General features: G+C 44.8%; 1 protein-coding gene across 1 annotated transcript in view; it reads right to left on the bottom strand.

Moving 5' to 3' along the window:
• The window catches only part of SYNDIG1 (synapse differentiation inducing 1), a 102,127-nt gene that overhangs the window by 52,419 nt on the left and 30,629 nt on the right, over positions 1–19,079 (bottom strand). The window contains exon 2 of the mRNA XM_010836355.1: positions 101–658. Within this exon, the coding sequence (XP_010834657.1) occupies positions 101–580 (480 nt within the window). The 5' untranslated portion in view covers positions 581–658. The remainder of the gene's footprint in view (positions 1–100; positions 659–19,079) is intronic.

Genomic DNA, 19,079 nt, shown 5'->3' with positions numbered 1-19,079 from the left:
GCTCACTGGCTTCATGTCCTGACTTGCACCTGCCTGGCTCTCGTCCCCCCAGAGCCCCACATCCCACTCCCGATGGCCTGTGACAAACATATGCTCTGACCTCCAGCTCCTGGAACTCCTCCTCCTCCTCCACGTCGTAGGATAGCGTGTGGATCTTGATGTCTTCGGGCGAGAGGTCAATGAACTTGCCGTCGGGGTACTCCAGGCTCTCCTTGGTGGGTGAGCGGTCCTCGATGAAGGTGGTCTCACAGCAATCAGCTGCCACGCCGTCCCCCCAGGGGCGCAGCACACTCTCCGAGTATAGGATGAGGTTGGGTCGGTAGCGGGACTCCACTGACTGCTGGAGCGTGCTGGGGTCCAACAGCTGTTGGAGTGGTTCATTCCTGGCGCCGTCTGGGCCGGCCGATGCCACGCTGCCCACCACTCGGCAGCTCTGGTACTGGGGAGTGGGGTACACGGACACCAGACCATCCCGGCTCTCGGCCACCAGGCTCCTCGTGTTGATGAGGCCGTTCCTCTTGCTGGCCTCGCCGAGCTTGTCGCGCACCAGCCCGCTCTTCTGCTCCACGACTCCAGCCATGGTGCTGTCCTCCCGGCTGGTCGTCGGGCTGGCGGGCTGGACTCGAGGGTCACACTTGCCTCACAGGGCCCATTTCTCCTGGAGGAGGAAGAAACAGAGATGAGACAAGGAAATCACACCTGAAAAGCTCATCAGTCAGACCCTGGTTGTCCCAGTGTGTCCTGGTCGCTGGGGTGAACAGTCACTGGTCTGAGCCCACTTACCCTGATGGTTTAGATAGGCTCAGTGGGGGCAGTGGCCAGAGGGAGGCAGAGATAGACCCTGAACATCTTTGGACAGACTCTGCTTCCCAATGAAGGAGGCTGTGCAGGAGTCAGGACCACTGTCGCCCCAGAGAACACCAGGATTTCAGCTGACTTCTGAAATCCACAGGCAAGCCCACTCACACCAGCCTCGACCACGGGGCAAGTGGGGCCATTCATTCAACTCTCCTAGGCTCCTCATCCCAGCAGAAAAACTCGCACCAAGGAAGCAAGGGCTGACTTACAAAGATCTTGTGACTTAGTACTGATGGAACAAAGGAATAAAGAATTATTTTAGCTTTTGATCTTTTCAAATAGATTTTCAACAAGCAACCAACCTACAACCTCTTGTGAATGAAATTTTAACTAGAGGGGTTTAAAAGCTTTATATACTAATAAATTCAAAATTTTTGAGTAATGTATTTTTATCTTTATATTTTCAGATGTTTTGTCTAGTATATCTTAAATATTGATCTATTTTATCTTTTCTTTTTTCTGAAGAACTAAGTTGCTTTTGCTTATAACTTATCATAACATGCCTTTGTATGATAAAAACAAAAAATAAAAATGCCCCACACAGATTTAGAAGGTAAGTGATAAGAAGACCTACATGTTAGTGCTGTACATGGACTAAGCTCCCCAGCTGAGAAAATCTTACATGCACATTTTAGTATGTTCTACACACATGTTAGAATTAGTCTGACATTCACACTAGCCTTCAGCAGGGTCCCAGGAAGTGGACTGAAAATTTTCCTGCCTCAAGGGTGCTTGGCTTAGAGAAACACCTGTGTATCTGGGATACAATTAAGAATTCTTCTAAACTATTTCCCCCTAGTTCCTTTCTAGAGTTTCAAATGTTAAGAAGAAGACACCAGAGTTTATGATTTTGGGGAGACAGCTTTTCCTCTTTGCAAGTTAATAACTATTATGTAGCAACATTCCGTCTTGAGGCTTTTGCTGTTCTGGCTTTCTAGGAGATTTAAGAATTGTCTTACATTATAACTGCTTTGTTTGGAGGTAGCTACAGGAATCTAAGGTGGCCTGCCAATGCAGGAAACATAAGAGACTCGGGTTCAATCCCTGGGTCGGGAAGATCCCCTGGAGAAGGGAATGGCAACCCGCTCCAGTATTCTTGCCTGGAGAATCCCAGGGACAGAGGAGCCTGAGGGGCTACAGTCCATAGGGTCACAAGGAGTCGGATACAAGTGAAGTGACTGAGCATGCACACACACAGGAATCTAAAATTTCACACCGAGCAGAGGAGAGAAAGAAGACACCCTTGCAATTAGTGGGAAAATAGCAGTTTAATCACGTTGACAGAGACTGGTTGAGGGCAGGGTATGCACTGAGAGGTGTGGGTGTCACCAGCTTGATACCGTGACACATGTGAGAGAGGTCAGAACACAGTGCCAGCTCTTGCTCCTGGGCCTCTAAGCCCTCAGCCCTGGGGCCCGGGAACAACCAAGAGCTAAAACCAGGAATTCCGAGTGCCTGTGAAGCACATCATGCATGTGAGCGTCACCTCCACACCTGGTCACCTTCCCAGCTCCTCCAGGTGTTTCTGGTCCAAACATCCAGCCTTTCTGATCTTCATCCTTCCACAGAGAAGCTGATGGGCCCCTTGTGTAGGGCTGGATGTACCACCAAGCCCAGAAAAACCTTCCTGAAGCTCAGATCTGCTTCTCAGACTCAGCTCCTTCTGCCAGGATCTGCAGTGAGTATCTTACAAATAACATGTAGTTGCATTTGTTTAAATTCCTCTTCTTGGATGGAGTCCCTTGTTCCAGCGCAGCCAGTGTGACCCTCCCTTTTCTGGTGCGTTCCTGGCCGCTGGGCTCCGGTTTCTCCTACAGCTCCTGGTTTATCCTTCTCTGCCAATGTGACAGCTACTCAACATCACCGCCTCCTCAGCCCTGCCCTGCCCAGAGTCTGAAACAAAAGGACCACAGTTTCCTCCCTGTTCTCACCCTAGTATACAGCTGGTGTTCAGTGAATGTCTGTCAAAAGTAACAGTCTGAAGTGTTTCAGGATTGGACTAACGCTACTTAGGGATCTCCTTGCCTTGCACCAATCCTGAAGTCGGTTGAAATTGTGGCATTTGGAGGCAGGCACAGCTTACATCTCTACCACCCAGAGTTGACTGAGAACCTGCAGCATTAGCACCTCCTGGGATTCAGTCAGGAAGGTGGAGTCTTGACCACCTGGAGCTACTGATTTAGATCCAAACAAACACCACCACAAGGGCTATTTTGAACTTTTTAGGGAATGCTCTCTAGTGAATTGCTGGGAGGAATATCAACAACCTCAGATATGCGGATAATACCACTCTAATGGCAGAAAGCAAAGAGAACTAAAGAACCTCTTGATGAGGGTAAAGGAAGAGACTGACCTAAAATTAAATATTAAAAAAACCTAAGATCATGGCAAATGGAGGGGGCGTGGGGAAAGGTGGAAGCAGTGACAGATTTCCTCTTCTTGGGCTCTAAAATCACTGTGGATGGTGACTGCAGCCATGAAATCAGGAGATGATTGCTTCCTGGCAGGAAAGTGATGACAAACCTAGACAGTGTGTTAAAAAGCAAAGAAAAAAAGAAAAGATGCTCCAGCCAGGAAGAGAAACAGGTGGGATTTGAACCAGGTACGTCTGACTCCAAGGTGTACCATCTCCTCTCTCAGCTGGAGTGACACCCACGTGGGGAAAGCTGGGGAAGCTTGTCGGACTGCGGACCTCACCGTCAGCCCTCACAGCTGAGGGGTGCGTGCTGTTTCAGGAAGATCCCAGTTCTGTTGTTCTCTCGTTTTAGTTAGTAATTTCATTCATTAAAAAATAACAACATTATTGGGATATAATCTAGAGACACAGGTTTGATCCCTGGGTCTGGAAGATCCCTGGGTTAGGAAGACCCCCTGGAGAAGGAAATGGCAACCTGCCCCAGTATTCTTGGTGGGAAAATCCCATGGACAGAGGAGCCCATGGGGTTGCAGAGAGTTGGACACGACCCAGCGCACATGCACCAACATCATAATGTTCACCTGACTTTTACTTTTTTATTTTTAAAATGAATTTTAAGATATTAATTTATTTATTCGGCTGCACGAGGTCTTAGTTGCAGCCCGAGGGATCTTGGCTGTGTCTTGCGGGCTCTTCCGTTGCAGTGCACGGGCTCTCCAGTTGTGGTGCACAGGCTCCGGGGTGTGGGCTCAGTAGTTGCGGCACATGGGCATAGTTGCTCCGCAGCTTGTGGAATCTCAGTTCCCCGACCAGCGATCGAAGCCACACCCCCTGCATTGCAAGCTGGATTCCTAACCACCATGGAAGGCCCCGCCTGACTTTTAAAGTGTACAATTCCCAGGGCTGTAGCATACTCACAGCAGTGTGCAGTCTTCCTCCCATCCAATTCCAGAATATTCCCATCATTTGTTACACAGCAAGCACTGCCCTCTCACCCGGCCCCTGGCAGCTGACAGTCTGCCTGCTGCGTGTATGGGTTTGATTACTCTGGATGTTCCACATGAAAAGAATCATGCGTGTGGTCTCTGCGCAGGGCTTCTCTCGCTGAGTGTCGTGTGTTCAGGGTGCCCGGTGCGTCCGTGTCAGCGCTTTGTTCCTCCTGGCCGAGGGGTCATCCTCTGTGTGGCTGCACGGCATTTTGTTGGAGGGAGCGGTTTTCTCCTTGAGATCCTATATAATACTGGATTAATTACGACTGCACCTCTCCTCTTGAGTTGTTAATACAATAGAGCTTTCTTTTTCTGGCAAATGCGCAGTCAGAATGGAGTTGACTGCGTTAGTTGCTTAGTCGTGTCCGACTCTTTGTGACCCCATGGACTGTAGCCCGCCAGGTTCCTCTGTCCATGGGGTTTTCCAGGTAGGAATACTGGAGTGGTTTGCCATTTCCTCCTCCAGCAGATCTTCCCGACCCAGGGATCGAACCTGGGTTACATGCACTGCAGGCAGATTCTTGACCATTTGAACCACAGGGGAAACCAAGTCAGAACGGAAATGTCTTCAAAACAGAACAAAGCAAAATGAACTCTCAGTCTGTGCCTCTGGAGTGCAGGAAAGGCATTTCACGTACGGCCCCGGAACATGGAGTGACAGATGCCCTAGGAGTGTGGAGAGCAGAGGCAGGGTCTCCCCGATCTCAGCTGGACCAAAGAAAGCCCGTGGACAGACAGGCCATGTGACCTGCTGACGGAGGGCACACCGCGGGCTGAGCCTGCCTCCTCATTAGACAGAAAGCTCCAGCCCCAACGCAGCAGGGGTTTCAGAACAAGGCGGCCGGGACTGCGAGCCCAGCCTCCATCTCCCTCACCAGAAACAGGGTCTGAGCGATGCTGAGCTCTGTCTGCATCTGGCCCCACCACACACGTGCACCACCAGGACCCTTTATTATGAATATGGCAGAATCATACATGGACCTCTCTGTGGAGAAACTGGGATTACGTATTCCAGGTTGTGTTTCTCTCAACCTTGTTTCCAATATTTCATAAATGTTTTGCTCTGAGGAAGTAACTCAGAAAAAAAAATCTAAAGAAAGTTTTGGGAGCCAGAGTTGTAAGTGTAATAGTTTCCAGAGGTATGAGCAATGAAGTAAACGCAAGTGAAGAACTAAACCGTCTTCCTATGAGTTGTTCTTTTCTCTGAGCCTGTACACAATTCTAGATTTTGAAAAAAAATCTATCTCCCCACCTCCTCTCACTCACTCCCCCATCCCCTGGAAGACAGAAGCATCTGCACTGTTAATGTGTGTCTACTGGGGGAGGAAGGAATTTTGTAGAGTAGTACTTGATATCTGTGCCTCTGTGGCTGATTAAGACCCTTATCTGTGCCAGATTTTGCGCAGCAAGAGTCACATTTAACACGTAAAACTACCTTTAGAGCAGCATCTTTGAATCAAAGGAGAACAGAGCAAACTAACTAGGCAGTCGATGGGGAAAACAAAACTAATTAGCAGATTCGTTTAGCATGACGCTTGGGCCCTGTGACAGGCCTGGACTGCTCCTCACACAATCTGCCCTCACACGGCTCAGTCAGCAAAGTGTTAGGAGGGCACCAGGTGCGGGGTCTTCCCTAAACCCCAACTCTGTCAGACGCCTCTTGTATCAACAGTAATACTTCCCTCCTGCTAAGTAAATAATAGATGCATTCTCACCAATATGCCCAAGTGTCGAGAGAAGAGATCTGCTTGCAAATCCTCATTAAAACAATTAAAATCTGCCTTTAGCATAAACATACAGAAAAGCCTGTGATTTGGCAGTGGAGAAAGTTAATGAAGCATTAGAACCAGATCGGTTATTGTTATTTAACGTTTAAATGGCACATTACAATTGCAAAATGCTGCATCACCCAACTCATCACTTCAGGTGGCTGGGGACTTTCTGCTCACACAGCTGATTCAGACTCCTGTGGGGAGCCAGGCTCTGTCACAGCACCTCTGGGAAGAGCACAGGAATCTGAGCCTGATTCATGACTGTGGAGAAGAAATGCTGTGATATCGGAAGTGTGTAAACCTGTGTGTCAAGGACTCTGCTGTCCGTGAAAGTTGTGCTAACTTCCTTTAGCTCTGTGGGTCTCTATCTCAGTCTTAAGGAAGATGTTGTGGGAAGAGTCTTCCTTTCCAATAGTACCATCATGTCTACCTTTACCACCTCTAGCTTTTAATCACCACCATCTCCACCATCACCATTACTACCATCATTAACATCACCCTCACCACTATCATCACCAGCTCCACCGTCACCACAATCACCACCACCACCATCTCCACCATCATTACCATCACCACCATCTCCACCATCATCACCATCACCACAATCACCATCTCCACCATCATTACCATCATCACCACCACCATCTCCACCATCATTACCATCATCACCACCACCATCTCCACCATCATTACCATCATCACCATCACCACCACCATCATCACCATCATCACCATCACCACCATCTCCACCATCATCACCATCACCACCATCTCCACCATCATCACCATCATCACCATCACCACCATCTCCACCATCATTACCACTATTACCACCACCACCATCATTACCATCACTACCACCACCATCATCATTACCATCATCACCACAATCACCACCACCACCATCTCCACCATCATCACCATCATCACCATCACCACCACCACCACCACCATCATTACCATCATCACCACAATCACCACCACCACCCTCTCCACCATCATTACCATCATCACCATCACCACCACCATCACATCATCACCATTTTCACCATCATCATCACATTACCACCACCACTATCATCACCAGGAATTGGCAAACTATACCCCATCAGACAAATTCAACCCACAAGCAAGAAAGATTTTATACATCTTTAAATGACTGAAGATAAGAAGTATATTCCATGATGCATGAAAACTGAGAAATTAAAAACTCCTCTGTCCATGAGATTCTCTGGGCAAGTATTCTAGAGTGGGTAGCCATTTCCTTCTCCAGGGGATCTTCCCAACCCAGGGATTGAACCCAGATATCCTGCACTGCAGGCAGATTCTTTACCACCTGAGTCATCAGGGAAGCCTGTCAGCATCCATAAATACAGTTTTATTGGACCCCATCCACATCCATTCATTCACATATGCCTCTAACTGTTCTGCACTAAAAGAGCAGTTAAACACCTGTAATAAGAGGCCATATGATCTGCAAAGCCTAAAATAGCTTTTATCTGCTCTTCACAGGAAAAGCTGACTGATTCCTGACCATAATCCCTCCCATACCACCACCACCACTACCACTAACATCACTACCACCAACAGCACAAGCGATGTGGACACTACCACCACCATCGATAGCAATGACACCTCACCCCACACCACTCTGTGGTTCAGAGGTATGGAGGCCGCCTGTGCGGTCAAAGGGTTCCTCGAGAGGGCTGTGAGTGAGGACACAGACTCAAGCTCCTCCTCACCAGTGAGTGACAGAGACAGCAGTCTTGCAAGTAAATATTCTTGTCCCTTAGATCTTGCAAGTGACCTGTAGCTTGGGGTGACTTCAACTCAGAGAACCTGCAGCCACAAGCCTGAACTTGGACCCCAAGCCCTCACCCTTCGTGTGCCTGGATCACTCAGTTTGGAGTGTCCAGGGCTGGGAAATCCCACTCACCTCTGCTCTGATTCTTGGCAGGAGTAAATGAAAATCCCCTCTGGAAGAATGTGCTAAAAAAGACAGATCTCAGAAAATGTCCACAGATCATGCTGTGGACCTCGAGTCTGGGATTAAGCACTTGAGGAAACAAGCCCTAGTCATCAGGGGTGGGTGGCTCAGTTGGTAAAGAATCAGCCTGCAATGCAGGAGACCTGGGTTTGATCCCTGAGTTGGGAAGATCCCCTGGAGAAGGGAATGGCTACCCACTCCAGTATTCTTGCCTGAAGAATTCCATGGACTCATGGTGTTGCAGAGTCAGACATGACTGAGTAACTTTCACTTTCACTTTCAGCAGAGGTGAGCGAACACTGCAGAACTGGGGCCACACATGTCAGACACAGGGACAGGACAAACATGCTTACTGTATTTAAAAATGAAGGACTTAGAACCTTAAAAGTAAAAAAACTAATTTGTGAAATTAAAATCTCAACAGATAGACCATCCCTTCTGACTTTAAAGTTGACGACATGCTCCAAGGGTTTCTCTTACTGCAAAATAAGACCCAGGATTAGGACACACCTGGAGACATGCTGGTTGTGGAGGAAAATCACCAAAGACCACTGCCTTTCCATGAAGAACTACTGGGAGGGGCCAAGTTGCACTGATGTAGGATGCCAACTATAATAGTGATGGTGAGTTACGCAGCTTTGGTAGAGACATAAGACGGTGAAGTTGATCCCTGACCCCTAATTCTCAGCTGAGAATCGATGGAAGTGGCCTCAGTGTAAGGACTAGCATCGCCAAGCACAGATTCCCAGGCCCCCAGCAGTTTCTTATCCAGTGGGATATGGATATGCAGATCTATGGACCACACTTTGAGACTCACTGTTCTATAGATTCTGACATAGTGTCAAGTAAGTGATGACCCCTGGCTCCAGGCAGAACTAGAATCAAAGCTCTGGGATGGAAAGCCCTCCTAATTTAAGCATATAAGAGAGTTGGACCATAAAGAAGTTTGAGCATTGAAGAATTAATGCTTTTGAACTGTGGTGCTGGAGAAGACTCTTGAGAGTCTCTTGGACAGCAAGGCGATTAAACTGGGAAATTCTCAAGGAAATCAACCCAGAATATTCATTGGAAGGACTGATGCTGAAGCTCGAATACTTTGACCACCTGATGTGAAAAGCCAACGGCTTGGAAAAGGCCTGATGCTGGGAAAGACTGAGGGCAAGAGGATAAGGGGGCAACAGAGGATGAGATGGTTGGATGGCATCACTGACTCAATGGACATGAGTTTGAGCAAACTCAGGGAGATGGTGAAGGACAGGGAAGCCTGGTGTGCTGCAGGCCATGGGGTTGCAAAGAGTCGGACACGGCTTAGTGACTAAACAACAACAACAAAGTATCAAACAGGGACTTCTCTGGTGGTCCAGTGGTGAAGAAACTGCCCCGCAGTGCAGGGGACACAGGTTTGATTCCTGGTCAGGGAACCAAGATTCCACATTTCCTGGGGCAACTAAGTCGTCACCTGGCAACAGAAGAGCCTGCATGATTCAAAAAGATCCTGTGTGCCACAACTAAGGCCTGACACAGCCAGAAAATACAAATATTAAAAAAATAAGATCAAGCAATAAGCTGACAGTTAAGGTTCCTCCCACACAAAGACTTCATGTCCCTGTGAGTGAGAACCAATAGAAAAAAATAGCTTTGGACAATCAAGGATTTCAGATATTAGATAGTAGGAATATAGAACAATTGTTTATAAAATATTTATGGAAATATTTATATAAATAATTTGTGAAATATTTACAAAAGAAATAGAAATATTTAAAGATGAGCAAGTAATAAGAGACTATCAGAAATAAACAGAAAAAAATAAAAAGTTTGAGTTTTAAACAGTGAAAACATTTCAGTTGTTAGAAAAACTCAACAGAATTAAAAACAGCAAAATAGACACAGCTGAAGAAAAAAAAATTAACTAGAAGATACTTTTGAGGAAAATATCCAGACTGCACTATTAAAAGAAAAAGAGACAGAAAATATAAAAGGTTGGTTAAGAGTGTGGAGTACAGAATAAGAAGGTTCAACCCATTTCTAATAAGAGTTCCAGAAAGAATGGAGAGATAAACACAGGAATGCCTCACGGACATGCTGTAGTCAAGCTGATGAACTAAACTTCATGGAGACCTTATAAGTAGTCAGAGGAAAAAAGCAGATAATTTACTCAGCAACAAACATCAGAATGACAATGTGTCGAGAGAAAGTAGCTGCCGACTTAATTTTTTTGTGTGTCTTTAAAAAAATTTTATTGGAGTACGGTCGCTTTACAGTGTTGCCTTCATTTCTACTGCATGGCAAAGTGAATTGTTTATATGTGTGCACATATTCCCCCTTTTTTGGATTTTCTTCCTATTTAGATCACCACAGAGCACTGAGTAGAGTTCCCCGAGCTGTACAGTGGGTTATGTTACGTTACGTTAAACATTAGTTATGTTAAACACAGTATCAATCAATAGTGTGTACATTTCGATCCCAGTCTCCCGATCCACCCCACCTCTCTCTCCCCCTTGGTGTCCATACATTTGTTCTCTACATCTGTGTCTCTGCTTTGTAAATAAGATTGTCTACACCAGTTTTTTATTTTCATATTCCACATATATGCATCAATGTACAGCATTTGCTTTTCTTTCTGACTTACTCCACTCTGTATGACGGTGTCTAGGTCCATCCATATCTCTAGTTGCCAACTCTGAACGCAAGAAAATTGTCTTTCAAGACCAAAGTGAAATAAGATAGATTAAGAAATGAAGAGACTTGAGCCAAACACAGTTCTACAGGAGGAAGAGAAACGATGCTGGTGGGCAGCTTAGGAGGCAAGAACTGGTGAACAGAGAAACCAACACCTTGTTCATGAATCCAAACAAATAACAAGGCTATATGACCCCTGCCCCTCAACTGTGAGGTTCATTTAAAAAAATTAAACACTGGAAAACAATAGTATGTAAATCAGGAGGTGGGTGATACTAACATCTTTTCAGTGTTCTAGAAATGTGTTAAATTATTCAGTTTTAGGCTTAGGTTAAATACGCCTGGGTAAATTTCAAGGGTAACTACCAAATGAATAAAAATACTATACACATTTCAAATTAGGAGAGAGAAAAAGGGAGTAAGGCTGAAAAAAAAAATAGAGCAGGACAAAAATAAAAATAAAAATGGAGGTAACAAGTGAAAATAGATCAGCACTCACAATCGCCATTAATTAGTTGAAATTGCTAGTTAAAATTAATTTTCACTCTGGGTTTAAAACAGTATCCTGACATATGTTATTTATAAGAGACATACCTAAAGCATAAGGAAGTAGAAGCGCTGAAAACAGAAGAATGGAAAACATGTATACAAGAAAAATCCTAGGCAGAAAATGAAGCCCGCACAGCTTAATGAATCTAAAACAAAGTAGAAGGGGCTTCCCTGGTGGTTCAGTGGCTAAGATTTCGCCTTCCAATGCAGAGGATACAGGTTTATCCCTAGTCAGGGAGCCAAGATCTCGCATGCCTCAAGGCCAAAAAACCAAAATGTAAAACAGAAGCAATATTGTAGCAAATTCAATAAAGACTTTAAAAATGGTCCACTGTCCAAAAAAATCTTTAAAGAGATAAATAAAACAAAGTAGACATCAAGGAGTAAAAAAGCTACCACTTAGTAACATAGATGCTACATAGTAGGGGGTTCAATCCACCCAGCTCATTGCGCGACTTCCTGGCACACAATCAATTCATATCACGGTCTCAAAGCAAAACTGGTAGAATTACAGGTATAATGGAATATCTTCACCAGCAGAACAAGAAACTTGAAAACACTCTCTAAACCATGTTAAAAAATAAATAGACCAAGAATAAGAAAGATGTGGAATATTCAAAAAGCAACAGTAGCAATTTTAAGCAACGCGCACATAGAAAATTCTGCATCCAGCAATTATAGAATAGATTCTTCCAGGCACTTGTATGCTGTCTTTTTCTCTGTTTCTCCTAATCTTTCCTTCTTTCTCTCTCTCTGTTCCCTTCCTCTCTCCCTTCCAAAAGTGGATCAAGTACTAAGCCATGAAGCAACAACACATCTCATATCATTTTGTATCTTACAGATTGTGTTTTGGAACCACAGTACAGTTGATATAGAAGTCAGTACATTTAGGAAACTTTCCAGGTGGCTTGGTGGCAAAGAATCCACCTGCCAATGTGGGAGACACAGGAGACGCGGGTTTGATCTCTGGGTCGGGAAAATTCCCCTGGAGGAGGAAATGGCAACCCACTCCAGTATTCTTGCCTGGAAAATTCCATTGACAGAGGAGCCTGGTGGGCTACAGTCCATGGGGGTTGCAAAGAGCTGGACAAGCACGCACGGTGGTCCAGTGGTTAGGACTCTGTGTTTTTACTGCTCAGGGCCCGGGTCAGATAACTAAGTGCAGCAAAAAAAAAAAAAAAAAAAAAAAAAAAAAAAAAAAAAATCAATACATTTAGCAAAAGCCACTCTCAGTTAGAAATGAAGAAAAAAACAAACACTTTCTTAATAATCATTGGACCAAAGAATAAAATTATTTAGAACTGAATCCTGTTGAAAAAACTACTTATTAAAGCAAACTACATACCAAAACCTAGGCGTGCAGGTGAAGAGGTACTTAGACAAAACAGCTTTACATGCACATATTAGGACAATAAAGGTTAGAACATAAATGAATCAACATCCAAATTGATAAATTAGCCAAAACAATAATAATGAAGGGAAAAGATACATGTGACAGGTAGAAACAAAGATAAGAGCAAAAATAGTGAAACAGAAAGCAGAGACTTGACACTGGGAACCAGCAAAGCCAGTCTGTTCTTTGGAAAACAAGCCTCTGGTGGCCCGGATGAGAGGCTATGATGGAGCCGGGCTTCTGACTCCGGGAGGAGGATTTGGCACATTGATTGTCTTCTGTGTCTTGAAAACCTCATTAAAATACTACTGAAAGAATGAGAAAGATCTTCTAGGCAGGGATAAACTGGGAAATTGACATATGCACACACATATACAGAACAGATAACTAATATGGACCTGCTGTTACAGCACAAGGAACTCTAGTCCATACTCTGTAATGACCTACATGGGAACAGAATCTAAAAAAGGATACACGTGTATGTACAACTGACTAATTTTGCCATGCAGCAGAAACTAATGCAACATTGTAAACTAACTACACTCCAATAAAAATTTAATTAAAAAAAAGAAAGGCCTTAGTAAGGCCTGGAAGTACCATACAAGTGCCTGGAAGAATCTATCCTAGTAGGAGGATAGTAGTAGGAGAGAAAATAGTAGCAAATACTGAAAGGATGAAAAGCCACAGCAAAATTTCCTCTTCTTTCCTAAAGAAGGAAAGTACTGGAAGGGACGAGATGGCTCCAGCCTGGAATCTGAGAGGAGGTGAGTGGCGGCCGGGGAGACAGGCACACAAGCTGACATCTGACTTTCCATTAATACAGCACACGCTGAACAGTGGGGTCGTGCCTTCAAAGCTGGGAGACAAACTTTGAGTTATGCACCTCACAAGCGATCACTCAGTGAGCAAAAATAAAAAGGAAGCCAAACAACAACAGTAAATATTTTCAGCACTCAGAAAATTTATCTCACTCACACCCGCTCTAAATAAGTAGCTCACAAATTTACTCCAGAAAAAAAAAACAAAAAAACAGACAGTGGAAAACCAAAGAAGCGGGTAATCAGAGATAAAAGAAACAGTGACTATCCAGAAATGATAAAAAGAAATCCCTGTCTAGCAGCTGGCCTGCAGCAATCTGTCCAATTTATAACGAACATCTGTGGGCTTCACAAAGGCAAGTTGTGTTCGTTGTATTGTTTCCGTCAACAACAGGAAAGAGAACAGAGCACTGGAAGGCGTCAGTGATGCTGGAAGAAGGCACAGGTTTCTTCCCTCAATGTTAAAAGAAGGTCATTCAGAAACTCCAGGAGAAACGCACAGCCAGAAAGACTGCCGGAGTTCCGGAGTCTAAATACAAAAATCCACTCCCCCTCAACTTCCCATTATTTTAAGCAGCTATGGAATATAAAAAGGCAGATCCTGTTTGACCTGGACACTAAGAATATTTCTTCTCCCAGTACATGGGGTCTGATACTGGCAACTAGTGTAAAGGAAACAGTATTTTATCACTACACCTTGGGTTTACAGTCAACGATGTTTAAAGAATTATGATGATAGCTTTTATAATTCCACATTTGGAATCTACATAATTAAAAAACAGATTTTAAAGGTTACCAGTCCTGACAAAGTTGTCATCAGCAGTATCACCATCATCATTTTGGCCAAGAAGTGCTGGGCATTTCCTAAACACCAGGCACTGTGCTAAGGTATTTATAAGGATCAGTCAGTCAGTCAGCTCAGTCACTCAGTCATGTCCAACTCTTTGCGACCCCATGAACTGCAGCACGCCAGGCCTCCCTGTCCATCACCAACTCCCAGAGTTCACCCAAACCCATGTCCATTGAGTCAGTGATGCCATCCAGCCATCTCATCCTCTGTCGTCCTCTGGATTATCCTGTTTAATTTTCAAAATAACCCTTTTGAGGTAGGTATTACCATTATCTTCATTCCACTGACAAGGACCAAGAGGATGAGTACCTTGCTTCCTGCCATCACCTAGGAGCAGAGCCAGAATCACATCCAGGAAGCCTGATTTCAGGGTCTGACTCACAGCCATTAAGTGAGACTCATTCATTCTGGTGTAAAGTCAGGACACAGCTGAGCTCATGGGAAGGCACATGGTATGAGGGAGGAGGAGTGGGCAAGCGCACTGCCCACAGCCTTCTCTTGCCTGGTAGGAAGATGGGAGATGGGGGTTTAATCAAGTCCTTTTACAGATACAATAGTGATGGATGGAAGGACTCAAAATTATACACCAGAAAGCTTGGGGGAAGGAGATGGGCAGTAATTCTAGTGATCTACATTCTAGCCATAAGTAAGTGAAACTCTCCCCTTTCAAAACAAGAGGTTTACTGGACAGAATATAAAGCCAATGGAATAAGAAAAAACTAGATGCACCCAGCAGTCCAGGCGTGGTGCTGGCTGTCGAGAGGAACAGGTGGCCTCTGGAGAGCAGGTTGGGGATATGGCTGATACATTAGGACTCAAGGTGAGAGGTCTGAATTTTTCACCGCTATCTTTGTCTACTACTTAATATCTTGCTGTATCTTTGTTATCCAAGTCAAAACAACCACAAAAATAATTTTCAAGTCACTTATTGTGGAGGAATTGGAACCCTTGTACATGGGTACTGGCAGTGTACAATTGTGTAGCCACTGTGGAAAACAGTTTGGTGGTTCCTCAGAAATTAAACCTAGAACTAGCAGATGATCCAGCAGTTCCACTTGTGGGATTTACCCAGAACTGAGAGCAGGGTCTCTAGGAGGTATCTGTACACTGTGTTCATAAGAGCATTATTCACAACAGGCACAAAGGGGAAGCAACCCACGCACCCATCAATAGATGAAGGATCAGCAAAATGTTTTACATTCATTCAGTGGAATATTATTCAGCTTTCAAAAGGAAGGAAATTCTAATAACACAGAGGAGACCTCAGAACATCATGCCCAGTGAAATAAGCCAGACACCAAAGGACAAATACCATATGATTCCACTTTTATTAGATACCTTTTGGTCAAACTCGTTGAGACAGAAAGTAGGGTGGTGGTTACCAAGGGCTAGGGGAGAAGGATGAGGAATGATTATTTAATAAATATAAGTTCAATTTGGGATGATGAGAAAGTTCTGCAGATGGATGAGGTGATGATTATACAACAGTGTGAAAATACTTAACATTACGAAGCTGCATATCTAAAAATGGTCAAAATGGTAAATCTTAAGTAATGTGCATTTTACCATATTAAAAAAAATGACTTTGGGGACTTCCCTGGTCATCCAGTGGTTAGGTCATCCAATGCCCCTTGCAGCAAGGGGCACATGGGTTCAATCTCTGGTCGGGGAACGAAGATCCCACAAGCTGTGGAGCAGCTAAGCCTGTGCACCACAACTAGAGAGGCCCTGTCCTGCAACTACTGAGTCTGGGCACCGCAAAGTCCATGAGTCCACTGACATCCGTGGTCTCGCGCGCCTCCCACTGCTGAGCCTGCAGGCCATAACTAGAGAGTCCGTGTGCTACAACGAAGATCTGGTGCACCCAAATAAATAAATGAAGATTAAAAAAAACTTTAAAAAATTGCTTTCTTCAAAACAAGAAGCAGTGACTTTGGTGTCCTAACCAATAAGATATGGTATATTTAAAGTTATTTGAGTTTAAAATAAATTATTTCTTTTATCATTTTCTGGAAAGTACAAGAATTCTAGAACATGTTAATTCTGATTATGACCTCCCAATTTAGTATTATGATTGCATTATTTTAAAGTGTATATATAATATATACAAAATATTATTTTAAAAACATAGTTATATGAAGTACATATATTTTAAACCCTAAATTATTTTATTATTATTTAATGAGGTCAATATTCACTTAAATTTGCCCACATACATAAAGATATGCTCAGGGAAGATCCTTGTCATAACTCAGCAAGTCTCAGTAGCCATGGATTGTAAAACACATCCCTATTTCAGAATTTCAGAAAAACATTGAAGTGTGAAGACTGTGCATGCTAGAACTGAAGAAATAAAATATTAAACAGAACCTCAAACTGCAACATCTTCCCAGAAAATCCTTCCACCTTGGCCAGTTAATAAATGGGCGTCACCTGCAGGAGTTACAGCTTGTGCTTTGAGGGGTGGCAGGTGTGTGTGTGTGTGTGTGTGTGTAAGAGCGTGCACACAGGGGAGACAGACAGAGGGAGAGAGAACTCGACCATGCACCCAGCAGACCAGAGTTCGACGAGGAATAAAATTACCAAAGGATCAAAGCAGCAGCACAGCAGCCCATCCATATCCACAGAAAAGACGCACTGAAGTGGGCTGTGGATTGGCTGTTGCTAGGATCCATTTCACGGAAAAGGGTAAAAAGAAGGCTGCAACGATGACATGCTTCTTACCTTCCCAAGTTCGCAGAAATAAATCCAGAAGGAGAACACGGCCAGCTCCTCCTTCACACCATAAACTGGCTACTAAAAGACACCTATAGGACAGCATACGATCTTAGGGACCCACGAAAACAGATGGGGTTTGCTTTTTCCTGTACAACGAGGTTTTCCTAAACCTCAGATTTGCTAAAGTACACTAAGAGCCTAAAAACTAAAAGTGATATTCCCTCACATTTTCCTCATAAGGAAGGCCTTCTTCAACCCAGAAACACACTTTATTACAAAGATTCAGAAACGGAAGCACCATCTCATGCTGCGTCTCTGGCCCACCTTCTAATTAATGGACACAGTAAACATTCAGGTACCTTGGACCTTCATGGGGGAAGCACTGACCAGCTCATCTGTAGCTGACGTGCACCTGCCAGAGTATGCCTTAGAGATAGAGAGCCACCTTTCAGCCCAGCCTTCCCAGCCGACGTCTCAGGTTTTTCCCTGCCGTGTATTTTCAGCCTCTCTGCCAGTCTGGCGTCTTCACAGACCTGGCAAACACAACTGGAGTAACGGACTGGTCTGGACCAATGGCAGCCTTAGGAGGCTGGCGGCGGGGGGGACATCCTCATCGCAGGTCACCTGCTGCTTCGTCAATCTCATTAGCTTTCAGCAGAGCAGAACCAGCTATTTCCCAGGGGAATTCTTCAAAGTTCGATGGCTGAGACTTTACGGAGTGAAGATGCAGAGCTCCAAGTGGGTCACACACAGAACGTAGCAAGAACGAGAGGCAGGGACACAGTCAGGGCCAGGAATTCAGAAGAGCCGGGCTTTCCTTCAGAACAAGGAGTTTCTCTTTGTTGAAAACATTTCCCTGAAAGGCTAGCTAAGTCCCAGGAAGGGAGAAAAGGAAAAACCAGCCCTGCTGGTGGTAACAATGTTTCTACCAGGTCAGGGAGAAATCCTGCAAAAATTCTTGTTTCTGCATGAGAAATCCACTGCAGACACAACATTGAACAATATACATTATCATATGTAAAACACAGCCGTGGGAGTTTGATGTATGATGCAGGGAACCTGAGCTCTTCTGACAACCTGGAGGGATGGGGTGAGGAGGGAGGTGTGGTGGGTAGTTCAGAGAGAGGGGACACAGGTATGCCTATGGCTGACTCACGTTGATGTATGGCAAAAACCATCACAATATTGTATATCCTCCAGTTAAATAAATTTTAAAAAGATCGACGTATATACACTGCCATGTGTAAGATGTATAGCTCATGGGAAGCTGCTATATAGCACAGGGAGCTCAGCTCAGTGCTCTGTGACCTAGAGGGGTGGGATAGGGTGGCGTTGGGGGGAGGTCCAAGAGGGAGGTGATATATATATACACACAGCTGATTCACTTCATTGTACAGCTGAAACTAACAAAACATTGCAAAGCAATTATACTTCAATAAAAATATAATAATGTAATCTAAAAAAAACCAAAAACCTGCCTCAAGCTTTGCTTCTGAGTGACGCCCTCTCCCACCACCCAACCTGGCTGCCTGGACACAGATTACAGTCCGAGCTTCTCTGCAAAGTCACACCCATTGCTGCCCCCTCCCCAATTGCTCCTGAGAATCACTGAGCACCGACCCCAGTTCTCAGGACCCTCCTCCTCTGAGGGTGCCGCCACCAGTCTATGCAGCCCCCTTGACTTGCGGCAGTGGCTGAATATGGCCAATTTAATTTGATCCCAGGCTGTGCTCCTTCTGGCCTTAGCTAACGGGCCTGGACATAGTAAGCCTCAAAGTTAGAAAAACAGGCACCACAAGAGGCTGGATCACAGACACCAGCACGGAGACCAGGATGTATTCCGAGTGATAAACCAGAGGCTGAACCCAGGGCACTTGCCCCACCCTGTTTCTGCCTATTTCAGTCCTGGTGTCACCAGATCACTGTTTTTCTTGGGAGAAATCTGCTTTGAGACAGACCGTGCGTGCGACGTGTAACCTCCTGTGATAGAGCCTCTGACCAGGTTGCGTAGCAGCAGATGCTGCCAAAGGCAGAGCTGAGCGCATGAGAG

Source organism: Bison bison, unplaced genomic scaffold (genome assembly GCF_000754665.1).
Source record: "Bison bison bison isolate TAMUID 2011002044 unplaced genomic scaffold, Bison_UMD1.0 scf7180017864063, whole genome shotgun sequence".
NCBI classification, from domain to species: domain Eukaryota; kingdom Metazoa; phylum Chordata; class Mammalia; order Artiodactyla; family Bovidae; genus Bison; species Bison bison.
The sequence above is the reverse complement of the archived record's forward strand: the minus strand, read 5'-3'. Positions and strand labels throughout refer to the sequence as shown.